General features: G+C 29.9%; 1 protein-coding gene across 1 annotated transcript; it reads right to left on the bottom strand.

The window, feature by feature from the left end:
• Positions 1-8775: 8775 nt before the first annotated feature.
• LOC111281590 (protein DMP7-like) lies at positions 8776-9710 on the bottom strand. The gene has a single exon (XM_022869298.2). The coding sequence runs from the start codon at positions 9708-9710 to the stop codon at positions 9051-9053; it is 660 nt and encodes a 219-aa protein (XP_022725033.1). The 3' UTR covers positions 8776-9050.
• Positions 9711-20400: the final 10690 nt, after the last annotated feature.

The following is a 20400-nucleotide window of genomic DNA, read 5'->3' as shown; positions in this document are numbered from 1 at the left end:
GCTAATTTTTTACGTGATTATAGCTCTATGACTTAAGAATTTAGAAAAAAAAATTGGCTCAAATCAAGCTTGAATTCATCAAGTTTCAATCTAGGAAGAGATCAGAATCACGAATTGAAAAACAGTTTTGAGATTCATGCAAGATCGATGGAATTTGAATATGAAAATGTGAGAATTTGTAAATTTCATTAAGAAAATATGAAACTAAATTGAAAATGAGTGCAAGAAAGTTAAATTTACAAAGAAAATAAATCAAAGAAACTGCAAATCAAAGCTATTTAGATAGCAAGAAACTGTAAAATGCAGAGAAAAATAAATGCAACAACTTAAAGAAAAAAAGAACTAGAAATCTAGCCAAATGTCTCTAAATGGCCGGGCCTTTCCTTCTATTTATAGGCAAATGGAAGTGGCTCATGCCCCAAAATATCTTGCAAAAGTATCTAGATATGGGCAGTCTTCTAGAGCTTTCTTCTTCCCTTCCTTTATGTCCTTGGCTTCCTTGTTTGGCTCTCTTAGCTCTCCTTGTTTTCAAGCCCTCTTCTCATGAACCTTTGCACTCCAAGTCAAGAAAATGGCCAACAAGAAGCCTTCATTTATCCAACTCAGCAGCATTCAAATGGTCTTCTTTGAATCACCAAGAGTGGTGCCAAAGTTGCATGTAGTTACATGAAGCTTGCACACACGGCACTTGCACTTTTGTTCCTTCCCCTTTTGCCGCCCAATTCAACAATTAATTCTTTAATTTTTCTACCAAAATTCAAACCATAAAAGGGAAAAATTATGCAATATAATACTTGGAAAAATTTTGAAAATTTATCAACTCAAAATTGACTTGCAACTACCTAATGCACCTATTACCTTTTAAGCATATATAAATATACTAAAAAGGTACTAATGCATAATTGAGCTAAAGAAGACAATTTCAAATGAAAATTATCAGAATTGAGACTTAAAATAATGTTTCCTAAAATTCATTTGAGCTCAAGAAATCATAGAAGAAAGGATCAAGAAAAACTCCCTTAAAAAGCAATGAACCACAATTACACTAGTTGTGGCCTTTGCTAGTTTTTACCTCCATAAATCCTCCAAATTGAGTCCAAATAATCTAAAATTCCTCATTTTCTATATTTTCACCTAGACATAGGACAAATATGCATTTAGGAGTATTTTTGCCCAAAATTCTCAAGGAACATGCCAATATACAAAAAAGATTGCACTAAAAATGAGTAAAAAAATGCTAACATTTTAGTGCAATCACATAGTCGCTAAAAATTTTACAAATTTAGCTTTCATTGTGGATAGTGCTATTCAAGTCTCTTTCTTATTGATCCAAGATATAGCCTAATATTCAATAAGAAAATATAGCCAGAGGTAAATTTTTCTTTCATTTAAATCTCCTCTCTAATTGGCATTCATATAACTAATTAAATGTAAACCACTTTCTTGATAGCATAACAAATAATCCATAGTACCTTTATGATAACCTATTATTCCTTTCATGGCTTTTCAATGATTGACCTGGATTGAATTGATACCTACTTATCATGCTTACAACATAGCATATATTTGGTCATATGCACATCATAGCATACATAAAGCTTATAATAGCATTAGAGTAAGGAACTCTTGTCATTTGTTCTTTTATGTTGTGGAGTCCTAGGACACATTCTTTGGATTAGGCCTTCATCTTTTACTATAGGAGTATTAGCTTTGCAATCTTGCATACTATATCATTCAAGAATTTTCTTAATATATTACTCTTGTGAAAGAGAATAATTTCTTAAAACAATCTCTCTTGATTCTTAAACTAAGTATGTAAGTTGTTGTGCACTTATCAGTTATTTCAAATTTGAAGACAACCAATTTTCTCCATAATGAAATACTCTTTATCATATCTAGCCAATAGTATGTCATCCATATAGAGTGACAAGATCACAAACTCATCTATAACTCTTTTGACATACGTGAAGCCATTTTCATCAATTATGGTAAAATCATATGAAATCATCACTTGATGAATACTAATGCACCATTATTTGAAAGATTCTTTAAGACTATATAATGATTTTAATCATTTGCAAATTTTTATTCTATTGACCTCTATCAATTAAACCTATAGGTCATTCCATATAAATTTTCTTTTCCAATTCTTCATTTAAAAATGCGTTTGTCACATCCGTTCATTATAACTCCAAATCTAAACAGGCTATAATGGCTAGAATTGCGTCCTTTCGATAGATCAACCAATTCCAATACATTGTTTGATCTTTAGACTCCATCTTTCTTCTTTCATTGCTTTTATCCACTTTTCTTTTGTATGACTTGTGATTCTTGTTAAACAAATTCAATAAATTCATTAACTTTAGTCATGCTTCCCCTTGAATGGATACTGTTGGTTATTGAGTAGGAATATAATTAATTGACTTGCAGCTTACCAAATCAATTACATCCTTCATCTTATAAAGAGACATTTTTTAACTTATCTCACCTTTATTTTTTTAAAATCGTTTTCTAGAAAAATAGCATTCTGAAATTCAAATTTTGGTTACACTCTCACTCGATTGTTCATTTATGTACACATATCATTTTGGAATGTTTAGAATATCTTACCAACATAATATTTTTGCATTGTGGACCTAACTTGTATTGTTAATAAGTGAACTCAAAACATAAACAGTACATCATTGAGTTCTCAAGTTATTGAGATTGGGTTTTCTATTAGTCTACAATTCATAGGAAGTAGTTGTAATTGACTTGAAGGATACTTAATTGAATATATAAATAGTTACTAACAATACTTCACCTCAAAAGTGATTTGCAAACTCACTTAGGCCAATATTCACAAAACCATTTCAAGAAAAGTTTTATTTCTTCTCTCTATAATACTTTATTGTTATGAAGTCATTGGAATAGTTAACTACCTACTAGTACCATTTTCATCACATAACTCTTTGAACTAATCAGACATGTACTCACATCCATAATCAGTTCTCAACACTTTAACACTTTTATCTAATTGATTTTTCACTAACTTTCTAAAGCACTTTAAAATACCAGACTTATGAAGAATCAAATAGACAAAACTGAAATGTGTGTTATAATCAATAAATGTGATAAAATATTAACCTCCACTATGTGCCTTTACATACATTAGGACACAAATGTTGAAATATATCAATTGCAATGGAACCCCAAATCTAGTTTTCTTATCAATTTCCTTGCTAGATAGTTTACACATAATGGTTGATTAACTTTATTATATAAGGCCTTGTAATCCTTTTTTTGCTAATCTATCCATTTTTTGTTACCTCATATGGCCAAGTTTAGCATGCCAAACATTCACATTAATATGGGCATGACAAAACCATTTTATAAACATCTAGATCTATAAAGATTTGTTTTCAAAAAACAAATTCATATTAGTCTTATTAAAATTCATAAGAAATCATTGACAAAGAGAATAGTGACAAAAATTAAATTCCACCAAATATTAAGAGCAAATAAGATATTATGTAGGATGAGAGTTTTTCCACCACATACATTTAACTTGTAGGTGTCAATGCTCATTGCTTCAATCCTTTGATTATTTCTTATAAATACATTTTGGTCATGTTTTGTGCTACATGGTTTATGCCTTTTGAGTCTTTTTCATCTTCTTACATTCATAAATAAAGTAACTCTTTTTACCACAATTAATGCACTTAACTTTATCTTTGTTCTTTTTAGACTAAGTATTGGTACCATTCCCTTTGCCACTTTGACCATTCTTTGGTCTTTTAGGAGCTTTCTCCATATTCCCACCATGTGGCTTGCATTTGAAGCCCATAGCTTCCTTTGAACATATGCGTTTCATATACATATAGACACTAGGCTCAGATGCTTCTTATATGATCTTCTTATTATTAAACATGACAGAAGCATCATTGAGAGTTCTTATACTCTCATTGTAAGTTAGTGCACCTTTATATGCTTTCAAGTATGTGGCAAGGACTGAATTACAGCTTGAACCTTTTATTCATCTATCACAATGTGATCGATCTTTTTTTAAAGCAAACTTTGTTGTCAAAGCACTCCATATCTTTTTAGAAATATCATGCTACCTTAACTCATGCATCTTTTTAGAAATATCATGCTACCTTAACTCATGCATGATATCATTTCCATATCGCTTAGCAACGTAATGTGAGTAGTAGATTTTTCTCTATCTAGGCTTCACAAGCCCTTGGTTCCTTCTATGTTAGAACATATTCCTAGACTCATGCTTCATTAAAACAATGTTTAAAATTTCAAGAACCTATTTTTCTTTTAACACATACTTGATTTTCATATTTTAGATTCCATAATTATCCCTATTTAGTAACTCTATATTTAAATAGAAAAGCTATATGAAAAAGATGATTCAATATTGAGAGACCCATGCACTAACTAATGCTTAGCATTAAGCACTTCTCATTTTGCTATAATGTCATTAATAAAACAATGACAATTATTCACATAAAGCGAAACTAAAAGGTCCTTATGTTCACAATCAAATTCCTTTTTTATGTGTTTGACTATCACTAATTGATTTCATTGTGCAAAATTTATTGTTTTAAGGTAACTCATTAATTCATATCTTAAAACACCCACTAATCATAAAGTTATCTTTAATCAATATCATAAATTGATTGAAATTCACATGACAAGTCTCATACAACTTGTACATATTGAACACATAAACAAGTTCATTGTTAAACATACTCATTGTTTATTAAACTATGTTTTCAATTGCTACATATCTTGTGTCTAGTGATTAGGATGGAATCCATAAATTCCTATGATAGTTCCACATTCTTATTAGCCATCCATAAAGATCCAAGAATTTTGTGTGTACCACTATGGAGACTTGGGCTGATCAAGAAGCTCACATTCCTTCTTACCTCTTTCTCACAAATCACTATATTGTTTACCAAAGTTGTAACAATAGGATGTTTCCTTTCATTAGATATCCAAAGTTCTTTGAAAATATTCTTTTGTCTAAGTGTAAAGATTGTATTTATTTAACATCATGTATATGTTGTGACACCTCCAATCCCACATTGAAAAAATGTGAGGATATGATATGATATATATGTATAGATCTAAACTCAAACTTATGAGGAACCTTTTGTGGGACAAAGCTAGAGGTGGCAAAACTGATATGAGCTTAAAAATCTATTCGAATCAATCCATGATCGAACCCAGATTAGCCCGAATTTATCAAAAAAAAAAAAAAGTCAAAGAACACAACCCAGAAAAATCTGATCTAAAAATATCTGAACCTGAAAAAATCCAAATCTAAAAAAGCTCGAAATTGATACAATCCAAGTCCATCATAATCTGAATCCGTAATGATCCAAACTCGAAATTGATTAGATATAAAACCTATAAAAAATTGATATTATAACATGAGAAAATTGAAACTATAATTATATGATCTTTTAAATAAATAAAAAATAAACATTTTTCTTAACTAAAATTTTAAATTTTAAAAATGTTATTATTGATAATTATTATATAATTATATCAATAATAATAAAAAAAATTAATGTTAAATTTTTAATTTTGATTATAAAATAAATTTAATTTGAAACACACTAATATTAATATCTAATGATTTTTATACTATCATCTCATTATATTTACAATAATTATCAATATAAAACAAAAAATAATATCTAATGATTTTTTAATATGACGCCAATTCTTTTAGTCAATTTGTTTGCAATTTTTATATTTTTATTTTAATATTAAATAAAAAGTAATTTAATTTAATTAATTTATTAATAACTATTAAAATTAAAATTAAAATTAAAATGAGAATAAAATTAATTATTATTGATAACAAATTAAAGTATAACTTAAAAGTATACTATACTAGTATTAATTTTAATACAATTAAATTTTATACTTTATTGATTAAGGTTAATTATATTTAATTACTTACATTTGTTGACTTTAAATTATTAGCATTATATTAATTAATTTAATAATATTTACTATTTAATATTTTAATTGAACATTTGATCAATTGATATATACCCAATATTATTATATTTATATAAATGTTAATGTTAAAATAATATTCTTTTTAATAATGTCTATTATTCAACTATGTGAAATTTGATTATTTTAGTTTTATTTAAATTTATACAATGGATTAGAAAATAATAGATAATATAAAGACAAAATTAATATATAATATATATTTATATAAATATATTATTTTTAAAATGTTAACATTAACATTTTGTAATATTTTTATTTAATAATTTAAAAAATGAAATTAGTTGTTAATTCGAAATTACAAAAATATATTTATAACTTATAAAATTTAGAAAGTTTTCAAACTTGTCTAAACAATAAGGCTACCTAACTCGAATTGAATTGAATTCAAAATAATCTGAACCCAAAATAGCTCGTATCCGAGATGGTAAGAACTCAAAATTCTCCAAATCCAAAAATATTTGAATTTGAAAAAGCTCGAATTCAAAAATATCTAAATTTGAAAAAATTTGAATCCAAGATAATCCGCCCAAAATGAATTCTAATTCGAAAGATTCAAATCCTAAGATAGCTTGATTCAAACCCGCCCGCTTGCCACTTCTAGACAAAACCATGAGACCTTCGAGTCAAAGTAGACAATACCTCGCAAGTTTGGTGTAGGTCTCCACAAACGGTATTAAAGCAGTCACCAATCGAATGGGAGCTAGATGTTACATCATGAGAGACACCTCTAGAATCCCAAAGTCTAGTATAATCTTGGTTCTGTGGATCTGTGTGTACTTTGTATTAGCTTGATGGAGATGTCAAGCTTGAATGAGGGAGATTGTGGCACCTCCAATCCCACATTGAAAGACTATGAAGATATGATATGATATGATATGATATATATATATATAGAGAGAGAGATCTAAACCCAAACTTGTAAGGCTCTTTTTGTGAGACAAGATCATAAAACTTTCGGGTCAAAGCGGACAATACCTTGTAGTAGGTGCAAGTCTCCAAACTTGTGAGATGTCTTTTGTACGACAAAATTGTGAGATCTTCGAGTTAAAGTGGACAATACCTCATAGGTTGATTGTGGATCTCTACATATGTTTAGATCATTCTTACATGCATGTTGCCTCATAAGATCAGCTCTTTAATCTTGTCACCAACCTTTGATAATATGACACACAATATTATCATCATCATTTGGATCCATTCAATTAGTTGCCTTATATCTCTATGCAATTATGTCTAAATCTTTAAAACAATAGGAGTTCTCATGAAAACAATTATATTTTTTGTAACAAAATACAAGAAAAATCCACGAATCAACACAAGTTAAAAAATTATTAAGATTTATCTCAATCATTTTTTTGTGATTTGACCTCCCAAAGTTAATCAAGGATAAAACAATTTAAAAAAAATTCTTAGTTTTAAAAATTTAATCATATTTTTGAAAAACATAAGGCTATTCCAATGCTCTCTCCAAAGCATTTGAATGCTTACTTTCTATTTCAAAATAACATATGAGGTATTTGAATTCCTTGAATAGTATTCAAATACTCTTTTTCTATTTTAGAAAATAACCGTTAATTTTTTTTTAAAAAAAAAAATTTGCTTAGGGCATTTGGATGCCCTATCAACCATTCAAATGCTTGAACTTTAGAAACCAAAAACTCAATCCAAATATTTCAAACAATGATGGAAACTTGCATTTTATATATTCCAACACATTCACAACAAATTTCTACTATAAAATTACACACTTGTATAATACTTTCATAGATTTCCAAATGCATTGAAGTAAGAACTTATGAACATGTCAATAGTTTCGGTGTTTCAAGACAAACATTGAAACAACTAGAAATCAAGCCATCCTAGCTTTGATATCAATGAAGAACAATGTAATAATATATAAATAAGATCATATATTAAAATAATGCGAAAGGCTTACTTGATTTGTTACAACGAAAGCGTTGTTGTAGAAGTGTTGCAGAAGTGATGTCGGCTTGATTCATTAGTCAAGGATAAGATCATGCATCTGAAAATTATCTCTATCCATAGTGTAAGTCCAAACACTTAAGCATGAGATTCCTTAAAAAATTTCCTTTTCTATACCAATCTCTCTCTTTTCCTTTCTTGTTCTGTGTAAATTTATCACATAGTGTTACATATATAAAACTTATCTCATACTTTAGAGAATACTCTTTCATCCTTTATCTTCATAGCCGAATGCCATGCTTTATTCGAGAGAAAGAGACTTGACTTCATTATCTCCACTTATGGCCGAATGCCATGCATAATAAAAAAGAGAGGAATGGAGGCACAAAAGTTTAGTTGTTTTTAAATTCAAAACTCAAAAACTTACTACTACTATTCAGTAGTTATTCAATTAAAAACTTACCCACCCATTATGGGCGCGCGGTTATGCCTACATTTAGATGAGGTCTGGATTTATCACAAGATTGATCTTTTCTATTTTACCTCTTAATTTGGTTCCCCTTTCATTTTCATTTTTGTCCCATGGTAGAATGATTAATACATAGTTTGTTCTGAAATGTTCTGATGTATATGATATATGTAAGAATATTGAAGCAGATTCTTTAACCATCTTCTTATTATGCTTTGCAAGTTCTTTAACAGAGTTGAATCCTCAAAATTTTAGCTACTTTAAGGCGTAAAATTTTGGCAAGATAAAGAATTGATGACAAAATGAGTTGATTGAATGTTAATCTTCTTTTTTTTTTTCTTTAATTTATAGTTATTGTATCATATTCTAAGACATGGATTGCTATTTGACAAGTTTGAATGTTTAAATTATAACCGGCCAACCATTTTACAATGAATTTACCAGTATATAGACTTGGACGGAAGGTGGAAATATTGAAAGGATTCTGGAAACAGAGAAATGTCCGGTCTTTGCAGAGCAAGAAATCTTTTTATTTCCAGTAAAAAAAGAATACTCGCATTCTCTTGGAAATAAGAGTTCTTTCTGCCTCTTGGGAACATTATGAGAAAAGATCAGGATTCAGGAAGATGAACTAATTTTTGGTGAGAGGGCTGCCAATTCCATGGCGCTTGCTAGGGATTGAAACAAACAAAAGGCTGCCAATGACTCCAATGCTCGCAGGCAATACCATTAGCAGCTCTTTGGTCTCCTCTGATGGCCTCGGACAAAAGCAGTTGACAACATTTTTATCAAACAAAGCAATCGCTATAAAAATCATTATAGATACCAAGGCATGGACAAAATCAATGAACTTCAGCCTATACTTGTTTGCCTCGTCTACTGAAAGTTTTACAGGACCATCCATCACCCATAACCCTTTAAATGTAGCCACCCCGTACCGAACCTTGCCCCTTTCATCTCTAAAACTATCCGTGAAAGAAAGAAAGAAACAGAAGCTGGCGCAAAATGCCACAAGGCCTAGCGTCAAGTATTGGCTCACCTGGGTTTTGCATTGCCCTTGGTTTGTTAAAATTGGGGACAGTAATTCGAATGTGAGGACTGAACCTGTAGGCAGAAGCTTGGACAAAAGGGCTGTTCCTTTGAAGGTTTTTCTCACGACTTTTTGTTTTTTGGTTTTTGGTTGTTTTGCTGGTGATGCACATTCCGAAATGGTTTGCTGCTCTTCTTGGACCGTCCCTCCCGTTTCCTCATTCTTCAGAAGGGATTGCCTGTGTTCTACTTTGATGTCCATGACAGAAAATTTTTAGCTTTCTTTGATCTTTCCACAATGTATTTTGCAAAGACACGTTCTATGAGATTGACGGGTTACCTAGGAAAGAAAAGAAGTCCTGAGAAAAAAAAAAACTGAAAACCCAAATAAAATTGTTTATCCATCTGTTTTGTTCCTGGAAGAATTGGTTTTATTGGTTGCAATATTTCAAAGTCAGAAGCCATTTCAGGGAAACCAAAACCGTCGTGAAAGTAAATGCATAGAAGATGTTAACAACATGAGTAAATTTGGAGGATTTATTGTTATTAGAGAGCGGGGGTTACGACTTATAAACCATAATTGATAATTGACCAACCGCTGTTTCATAAATTTGGCTTCAAAGCAAGCATCCTGCATCGTCTCTCCATCAATATAATTATTAACTAACAAGATAAGTCGCTTAATGTTTGGTTCGCTAGTTTTTCCTATTTTTTACTTTCCACTTTTTTGCTATTTGTTTCCTGTTTTTAGTTTATTTTTTATTTTTTCCACTTTCTACTGAAAAAAACAAAAATCAAATAATAAAAACATTAACTAAACGTAACATAACTAATTTATAATAGATAAGCTAAGAAAAAACAGTGAAAATGCTTGCCCTGGTCCAATTTAGAATTGGAAAAAAAAAAATTTGCAAGGATGCATACTGAACCAATCCTCTCAGTTTTGTTAACGGGTAATGACTAACAAGGTAGACCTTAGCTGCTTTTCTTTAGATCCTTTTTCCTAAGTTCGCCGGCAATGAATGGGATGGCCTCCCTTCCAATCCTGATTATGGAGGTGAGAGTTTTTAGGAGAAATTCTTTCACAAAGAATTTTCGGAATAAAACACGTGTGTGCCGATCAACACTAGTTGAAGGTTCCAGAGTCACAAGTTGACGCTTGTGATTCAAAATTCTTTGGGCAAGAAGCATGGGTTGTCAATCAGCAAAGTGAAGCGGGCGATTGGCATTAGAAAGTGTCGATCGATACTACTGCTTGAATTTTGTGTAATCACTTATTTTTCAACTTAAAATTAATTTATTCAAATCTAATGTTATGGTGCGAAATTTGACTCTTATAGCTTTGTATCTAAATGGAAGGTTTTTGAATAGTTCAGTGCAAAGGATCATACAGTCGCCGATCAAGCTGGAAAAAAATCTGCAGTAGCTGGCAGCCCTGTGTCAAATGTCTCGGTGACAGAATCTACTTCCAGTAACATGAAATGCTTTCCCAAGATTCACAACTTGTGGGCCTTAAGCAAACCCTCAGCGTGCAGATTGCAGACCATGAGGGTCAGATTCTAGCAAAACCACAAAACAATGTTCTTTCATTTTCTCAATCTTTTCTTTAAGTTTAGAAATAGAATCACTATTTCTAAGACGGCCCCGGTGCCGAGAGGGTCAAAGTAGACTGCTTGAAGAAGGCATTATAGTCTTGCTTCTCTTTAATCAACTCTTTCCATCGTAAGGGGCTGTCCGGACGTCATACAGTATTATTTGAAGCCTAACCCTTTTGCAACATGGCACTTAGGTCCTTCGAGCTGCACCCGCTCGGTACACAAAGCAACGGCTTGCCCGGAGCCTGTGCGCAGTGCATTATGCATCCCAAAAAGATAAAACTCGGATGTGCAACCGAGGAACATTTCGATTTACATTCAAGGCCAAAGAATTTAAAGCCAAAAGTTGCAAAAGATTCAAAACTTACATGATCCAAGCCCATGTCATCAAAATGCTGAAGAAAGTTGGCAAGTACCGACTACCCTTAATAGTAGCCATCTCCCCATGATTCCTCTACTTGCATCCAGAAAAAGGAACGTTTTGCATTCGGAACCGGCACAGGAGCAGCAAGCCAACATACTCAAAGGCCCATATATGTGCAAAAACAAATAAAGTCAGAAATGCTTACAATTCTTCAGTTAATACAAGTATATTGAAACACTACAAAAAAAACTGCTCTATACTAACGCTCAAAAAATCATCAATAAAACTTAAAAATCCATCGGTAGAGCACAATAAACCTTATACTGACAGTTAAAATATCTATTCCGACGAATTTATAATTATTATTATATCTCTTGTCCGTATAGACCTATACTAACGCTTTTTAAGCTATCGGGATATGTAACAGATATATGCTGATGATTTTAGTCCATCACTGTATGTATAGTTGTTGGTATAGCAACTATTGTATTTTTTGCATTATACCTTTTACTGACGGTTATTCCCATCAGTATAAACTCATATGTTTTAATTTTTTTAACTTATACCGATGATGTCTCCGTTAGTATATCTTTTACCAACGGTCAATGCTTGTTAGTATAGCCTTATGTGTTTTAACTTTTACCGACAGTCCGTGATGATTATCAGTATAGCCTGAAATATTCCAATAATAAACACGTCAGTATAAATTTTAAGGCATTGATAAAGACTTTTTTTTAATTATATTTTCAATTATTAATATTAATTTATTTATAATTATAATATGATATGGTTATATATAAAGTAAAAATACACAAAAAAGTAAAAATTTTTAATAACATTTGAAATAAAACAACAACCAAATTTTTTTATAATCCACAAATTTAAAATAAGTCAAGAACTATTGTCATTGTACCAAATCAAAAAAAAAAAAAAAAAAGAACATTAATATCTATGATTGAATGCCTACAAATATGGTGCTCAAAGTAAATAAACAACTCCCCAAAGTAAGATGATGCCATTCCAATTGGTCCAAATACCTATTTAATTAGTAAAACCCAATAAAGAATTTCACGTCAAATTAAGCTTTTACTGGTCAATTAACATAGGAAATGTTTCCAAGGTCAAGTCAAGCATACCACAAACTATAAACAAATGAATTCCTGACAACATTTTGTCCATTGTTATAGGCTCCCCCTACTTCAACAACCAAGCAATTGCTTAAGTTGTTCAATTCTTCATAATTATTTGAAGGTCTCTAAAGGGCTATTGTCCACCATCTAGATAAGATGGAAATATAATTTTGTTCATAAGCTGATTATCATTACCTACATATGTAATTTAATAACTGAATTCTAGGATATTTTTTAAACAATGCAATTTACTATTTTATTGTACTTGTACTGAGGTTGTAAATGTGTTGAGTCAATACTTGCAGAGATTTTGATTTTTTTTGTACAAATTGTGTTAACCCCAAACATTCAATCGTCCTAAGCTATTACTTCTTCACAAAACATTCAATCATCAAAACTAGCACTAGTAGAAGGATAAAAGAAATAGGCATGCTCGATGACACAAAAATGAAATGCAAAAAATGAAAAATACTTTTGAGAAATGACAAGAGTCTTGATGCTTCAACTTTGATTCAACTTTAAAACAAAATGGATGCTGATAGGTTTAAGTTTGTAGAGTCAATGAGAGGTGGAAAGAATTGGTAGAAGATGGAGATCTAGCCATGGGTAGCGACAGGTGGAAAGAGTTGGTGGGAGGTGGAGATTAAGTATGTAGAGTCAGCTAGAAGTGGAGGGAAAGAAAATGATTTAAACATTTTAGGGATTATTCAAGGTGTTTTTGCCAAAAGCACCTTGAATAACTCCATTTAATTTTTTGTAAGGGATTATCCCAAACAAAAAATTGAATAGGGTTATTTGATCCTTCCCTTTAGCATTTTTTGGGTTTTTCAAGGATTATTTAAGGCATTTTCTAGCTAAAAACACCTTGAATAATCCCCTCATAAAAATTGAATGTGATTATTTAAGACGTTTTTTATAAAAAACACCTTAAATGAGATTATTCTTAGTTTAAATAATAGCTTTTAATTATAAAAACACTGGAGTAGTTCAATTGATTAGAGCATACAGTTGTAAACTATAAAGTCGTAAGTTTGATCCCTCTCTCTAACGTTTTTTGGGTTTTTCAAGGGATTATTCAAGGTATTTTTTAGCCAAAAACATCAGCTTTAAGGGATTATTCAAGTCATTTTTGGCTAGAAAATATCTTAAATAATCTTTTTTTCCCAAATAGAAGCCAATAGTTTTTTTGTTTTAAGCCTATATTAACGGTTACATTAATAACCGTCAGTATATAACATATTTATACTGACGGATAGTCATATATTGTTAGAAAAAGTTTATTTATATTGACGGTTAAATAAAATGTTGGTATAAATATGATATATTCTGACAGTATTAAAAATCTGTCAGTAAAAGTCTCTTTTACTGATGCAATTTGACTGTCAGTATAATCAAGTGTTAGTATATGAAAAATTTTTTTTAGTGAAAGCTTTAAGACATTACCTCCCAAGTGCTCATGTAGCTGCCAAGCACAATATTCCAAGCTTGGCAAGCCACATCCATATAACAATAGAAAGTTTGTATATCTCATGTTAAGTATTCAACTTAAAATTAATTGATAGTAAGTAGAAGAGTTTAATTTAAATATAAGATTATAGAAAATATGATATTTATTAGATGTGGGATAACAACATTTAAACCAGCCCAGATCATATGTAGGTGAAGATAGAAGAAACGTATCACATGACAGATTTAGAAAGGGTAATAAAGAAAATCCTGACTTCGATACCATGATAAATAAGAGAATGATGAAATCTTTTATTATAATTACTTGTGTTTTACAATGTGACTCAAAGCATATTTATACGAGGTAAAATGTTACAAAATAAAAATATAATAAATAGAAATAATGACTAAATCAATTCTTATAATTAGTTAAATCAATATCTAATATTCTCTAAATCAATATCAAATTAATTTAGAATATTACTGAAATATTATTGAAATATTACTAAAATAATATTATTAGAATCAATCTAGAATATGATTAGAATATTACAAAATATCATAAACACCCCCACAAACTCAAAATGGTAATGTAGAGGCCAATTTAAGTTTGAAATCTTAGATAAGAAACTGACTAGATGAATTTGATTTGGTGAAGATAAATGCTTTTTGATCAACACTAGTAACAGAAACAAGTCAAAGAGTTTGAACGAGCAGATGGTAACGAATGAAGTGGCAATCCTATCGCTAATCCTTTTGATATCCCTCAAGGAACAAAGAAAATTGTCATGTATCATCTATCTATAGAGGTAGCGAAGGCAAACATGTACAGGAAGGCCCTGATGATAGTCTTGGGTTGATACTATGAATGTTTCCCCTAGTACATTTGTAAGAACCAAAATGACTCTCATTTATGGTCCTTCCTAGCACATTGCTATTATTTTGTGCAAAGTTCTTGTGTTCGAAGTATTAATCTAATGAGCATTTTTTCTTCTTAGTCTCATATAATTCCATTTGTCTCTATGTTGATGTCAAATTTGTTATTTCTTGATTTTAATTGGTTTTATGGCATTTTTATCATCACTTTTAATGTTTTAAGTTGCTTTAAAATGATCCTTGGCTAAAGTAATCCATCAATTTTTTTTTTATGAAGGATAGTATCAGGTATAAAAAATGATTTTTTTGTTACAATTAATTATATTAGTGAACATTATGTATCTTTAACTATTTATAGTTAATTAATATTTGTAGGATGTAAATGTTGGCCATCAAAATGAATCATTGAATTATTTTGTACTACTACTAAATATAGTTCAATCTTGTACTTGAATCGATTGTCTTGATAAATTAAGTTAGTAAGGAGTGTAATGCTCTCAATCCCATATTTAAAATTTGTAGAATATGTTATGGTATATATATTTATATTTTTTGCTCATCCAAAATTTGATTTTATTCATAAAGATAGAATTACAGAGTAGTATCCATAAAGCTACAAAGAGCTATAAACACAGCTTCAAAGAGACCAACAATTTAAAACATAATTCCCTTGAATCTGAGATACATATCCAAATTTAAGCATAAAAATCTATATTCTATTGTTGCCCAGTTTAGCTACTAAGTTTGCAAAGGGGTTTGTTTCCCTAAAAATATGATTAAACTCAACTTTCCCTATTTCACTTAAGAGTATATCCACTTAATTGAAAATTTGCCAATAATTCCAAGGTCACCTATCAACATTGGCCACCCAAGATAAAGCCACCTTTGAATTTGACTCTATAACAAGTTCTTTGAACTTTACCCAAAATGATTTAGAGAACATCAATAAAACTTCTTTGATTGCCATAATTTTTATATAATTCGAGTTCTAAATTCCAAATTGACCATAAAAAATTCCCAAATCATATCAGTATCAACTCTCAACTCCCTTCCACATCCAACCAGACTAGTGGATCCAGGAGATGATCTATTAATCAACATTGAATTTTAATTTGTTCGAAGTTGGACATATCCACAAGATACTCTTGATCTCAAATTACCAACAGGGGCTATAGAAGCCAATTTCATAGGAATTATCCATCACATGAATTCATCAATCTCTTAATGATCTTCAATGGCTTTGATCCAATGTAAGGTCTTTTAATTTAATCAAGAACAACAACTTCTACCTTTCCTTTTTCTTGTCATTAAAGATAGTTTCATTTCTAAATAGCCATAAAGACCAGAAAGCAGCTTCACACACTACCAACCATCGTCTTTTTAGAATCCTAGTGAAAAAAGTTCCATTATTTTGTTGAATAAATCTTTCAACAGAATTAGGTATTCTTACATCGCATACCATTTACATAAACTTTGTCCATTTTCAAAATGGACTCTTTTACACTTTGTAGACACCTAATTTTGTCAAAACATATTCTAGTCAACCATGATCTTTTAAAATTGAGACATAATTTAGATTTATGAATATCTAAAGATTTTTGAATAGGTTGATTTTAAGGGCGATGCAAGAAAAATAGTAAAAATAAGGGAAAAAGTTTAGAGTCAACTTAAAGTCAATTTAGTCAAATTTATTTGAAATCGATCAAATTTGGGTCAAAACAAGATCAAATTAGGGGCATTTTATAAGAATTAAACCAAGACATTAGATTTTTAGAGACTCTAAAACAAAATTTGAGTTTTGAAAATAAATGGGGCAATATGACCAAAATACCCTTTATGGGGCCCTAACTCAAAATTTGTCTGGATTAATTGGAATTGGTCGAAATTTTTTCAAATCCTTATGTTTAGAAAAGAAATCCTTAGAAAAATTGAATTTTGAGCTAAAATGACCAAAATGTCCCCTGGTCAAATTTGGTAAAACTTAGTTAAATTTAGTTAAACTCAGGTCAACTCTTAGAATTCACAATTAATTAGGACTTTTAAGATTTAGGATTAATAAAATTATGATTTGGACTTTTAGAGATCATACTGGACCTTAAGTGGAATGAAATTACGTAATTTTGATGCATTAAAAATTTTAATTACACCTCAAAAAGAGTGAAATTATTAAAATACCTTTTATGGAGCACTTTCATAATTTAGTCTTTTAGGGTTGTTTGTCATGAATGGCTATAGATCATAATTAAATATTATTTTATGAATTTCGATGCATTAAATATTAGACCATAGGATTTTAAGAAAATTATGAAAAATGCTTAAAAACACTAATAAGGGGAAAATTATCTTTTCTCACTAGGACAGTTGCACTAACAGCCAAGTTGTGTGCAATAATTTTTGAAGCGATTAAATTTAATGGTACAATGATCTTATGACCTATATTGCTAGTCTTGGCACCAAATTTAAAGAAAAAGACAAAAAAATTACTATTCTTGGATTCATTTTGATCCAATAGTTATCAGAGAGGCTTTAACTCTTTAAATAAATAAATATAAGGCTGCATGAAGTCTCTTTTCCAACAATAAAAAAAATCTGCTATAAAAAAAAAACTCTTGCAAAAAACTCTCTTGTGGGAGAAAGCTTTTTAGATAACTTTCTTATTTTTCATGCATTTTTCATCTTCATCCATATAGTTATTTTCATCCCTTTGATGGTTTGTTGGTTGATTATGTATTTTAATGAGTTTTTGGTGATGCAATCTAATGATTATGTGTTTCCTTGCTTTGTGATATGTTTGCTACCTATTTTGTGATTTTAAAAAAATGGTTTTCTTCAACTAGTTATTTTGATAGTTTGCTATATATTTGATAAATGTTCTTGCTAATAAAAATTATTTTTTTTAATCTGCTTCTAAGTGTTTGATGAAATAGATATATGGTTTTTTACCATGTTTTTTAAATATCTGTGAAATTGCATTGGTCATATATTGGCATAGTAGTATAGCTTCATGCATCATTTTCATTTTAATTAATTGTCATGTGCATTACTCATGTAGCATTTGCATAATCATCAAGCCATAAAAAAGTTTCAAAACCATGATTTTTTAGTCTATTTCAAAAGTCTGCCTAGATATTTAAAAATTTTGGAAAGGTTCACAAAAACCACGGTAAACCCTAAACTCCAAAATTAAACCTTAAAACAAACCTAACCCAAACCCTAAAACCTAACCCTAATCTAAGCTTGAAAACTTTACCTTAATCCTAAACCCCAAAACTTAACCCTAAATCCAAAATCAAACTTTAAACCTTTAAGTCAAACCTTAAATATCAAAGTCAACCTATAAACTCCAAAGTCAAACCTTAAAACCACAAAACCTTGCTTTAAACTCTAAAGCCAAACATTAAACCCAAAAGTCAAACTCTACAACCAAAAAACCAAACCCTAAACCCAAATTCAAACCCTAACCCTAAGTCAAACCCTAAACCCCAAAGTCAAATCTAAACTTTAAAGTCAAACCCTAAAATCCCTAGTCAACCCCTTAACCCTAGTCAAAACCCTAAATTACCTTAAACCTTACCTAAACCAACCCTAAACCTTACCCTAAACCCTAAACCAAACTTAAGCCATAAACCAAACCCTAAATTTTAAACTTAACCCCTAGCCCTAAATATGATCCAAGCCATAAATCTAACCCCAAACCTTTAATTATCCAAACCTTCAAACAAGTTAAACCCCAAAAACCTAGAACCCATGTCAACACCCAAAAAGATTTGTATGAAAATCTCACATGAAATAATCTGTTCCTAAATACTGCCTAGAGGATAGGGTATTTAGAAAATTTTATTTTATTAAGTTTTTCATATGATTCCTCAACAAAAAATAATAATAAGATTAAACAAATAAAAGACATAAAAATGAGATTTTAAATATAAATAGTTGCATCTAAACTCTGCCTTAGGGTAAGAGAGTCCAGGTGGTCTTTTTATATATAAAGACTTGATTTCAAAATCAAATCTCATCATTATACATAATATCCATTTGCATATATTTATTTTTATATTGTTGTTTGCATTCATCTCACATGTTTATGTCTTTTAATTATTATTATTTCTTTGTTAATTGTAACATCATTGATTTTTTGCATAAAAATGTTTTTCATGGAAAATGTTATTCAAAAAGTATGGATTTTAAAATAAAACTAAAATAACATTATAAGGGAAATAATTATTGTTATTCTACTTAAAGGTTGCAGAATTACCAACAATTATCATCTACAAAGAATGTTATTTTTATTTTAAAGGAAGTCATAGTGGATATTAGGCGAAAAGAGTTGTTTTTAAATTCTACCTAGATGTTAGAGAATTTTAAGGTAATTCTTTAACCTAAAGATTTTTAAAATATTCCTAAATAAGTTTTTTTTTAAATCCATTTGTTTTTTTTACAAAATGAAGAGAATTATTATTAATCATCAAGTTGAAACCATTTTTATCCAATACCAAAAGATAACACATGATTAATTGGTACCATATTTAAACGGACACTATGAGGGTGTTAATCTTTCTCTATGCACTCTATTCCCCGAATCCAACTCTATTTTTGAAAACCAAAGTATTTTTTTGATAAACTTTAAATTCAATTTTGATTTTTTTTAAAAAGATAATATTTTTAGGTGGCCAATCACAAATAACAAAAAAGATTGGTAGTGACTCTATGTTTTTTATTTTTAAATTTTATGTCCTGTGATTGGTTTCATAGATCCCACATTGTGATAGCTTGCCACTCCACTAAGGATTCTTTTTAGTGTCAATCAAAAACTTAATCATGCGTTATCCTAAGTTTTGAATTTAATGGTTTAATTGATATTTAATTTTAATTCCTTTCATTTTAATTCTTTTGAAAAATAATGCATATTAGTTACATCCATACTTTGATTTTGTCATTTTTTTTGTTTACTTATGTTGTTTTAATTGCTATATTTTCCCACATACTTTGTTTATGCACTTGCATACATGAGCCCTATACCTGGGGCTCTATCCCTTTTGAAAGGAAGTAAAGTAGTTTTACTCTCGTGATATGATAACCTCCGTATTACTAGCAAAACACTCATACTCAAATTGAACTATTTCCATTTGTAACTTGTAATGGGTAAGGAATGGAGTGCATTACTAGTATATAATAGATGATATATAGGGAACAATCTAGGAACCTCTAGATATATAAATCTTAACTTAGCATATCATGAGCCATAATGAGCCAATCTAGGGTAGGGCCATATCATATCTTTTTTATAGAAATTACCCAAATTAGGACACCTAAAGAGCACTTTGGTACAACTTGTATTTAGGGAGTAATAATAATGTAACAAAATTTTTTGAAAGAAAAATGTAAGAGAAAAAAAAATTTTCAATAAAAATTTCTTTTAACACTGTTCGATCCGTCTAGTATTTGTCCATAAATTGCATCTTCAAAAAAATTATTTTTTTCATATTTTCCAATAAAAGAAAAAACCACAAAAGAAAAAAAATTCAAGAAAAAACATAAGGT

Source organism: Durio zibethinus, chromosome 5 (genome assembly GCF_047325235.1).
Source record: "Durio zibethinus cultivar Kanyao isolate XHJ-2024 chromosome 5, ASM4732523v1, whole genome shotgun sequence".
NCBI classification, from domain to species: domain Eukaryota; kingdom Viridiplantae; phylum Streptophyta; class Magnoliopsida; order Malvales; family Malvaceae; genus Durio; species Durio zibethinus.
Note: the sequence above shows the minus strand (reverse complement) of the source record. Positions and strands in the feature narration are given on the sequence as shown.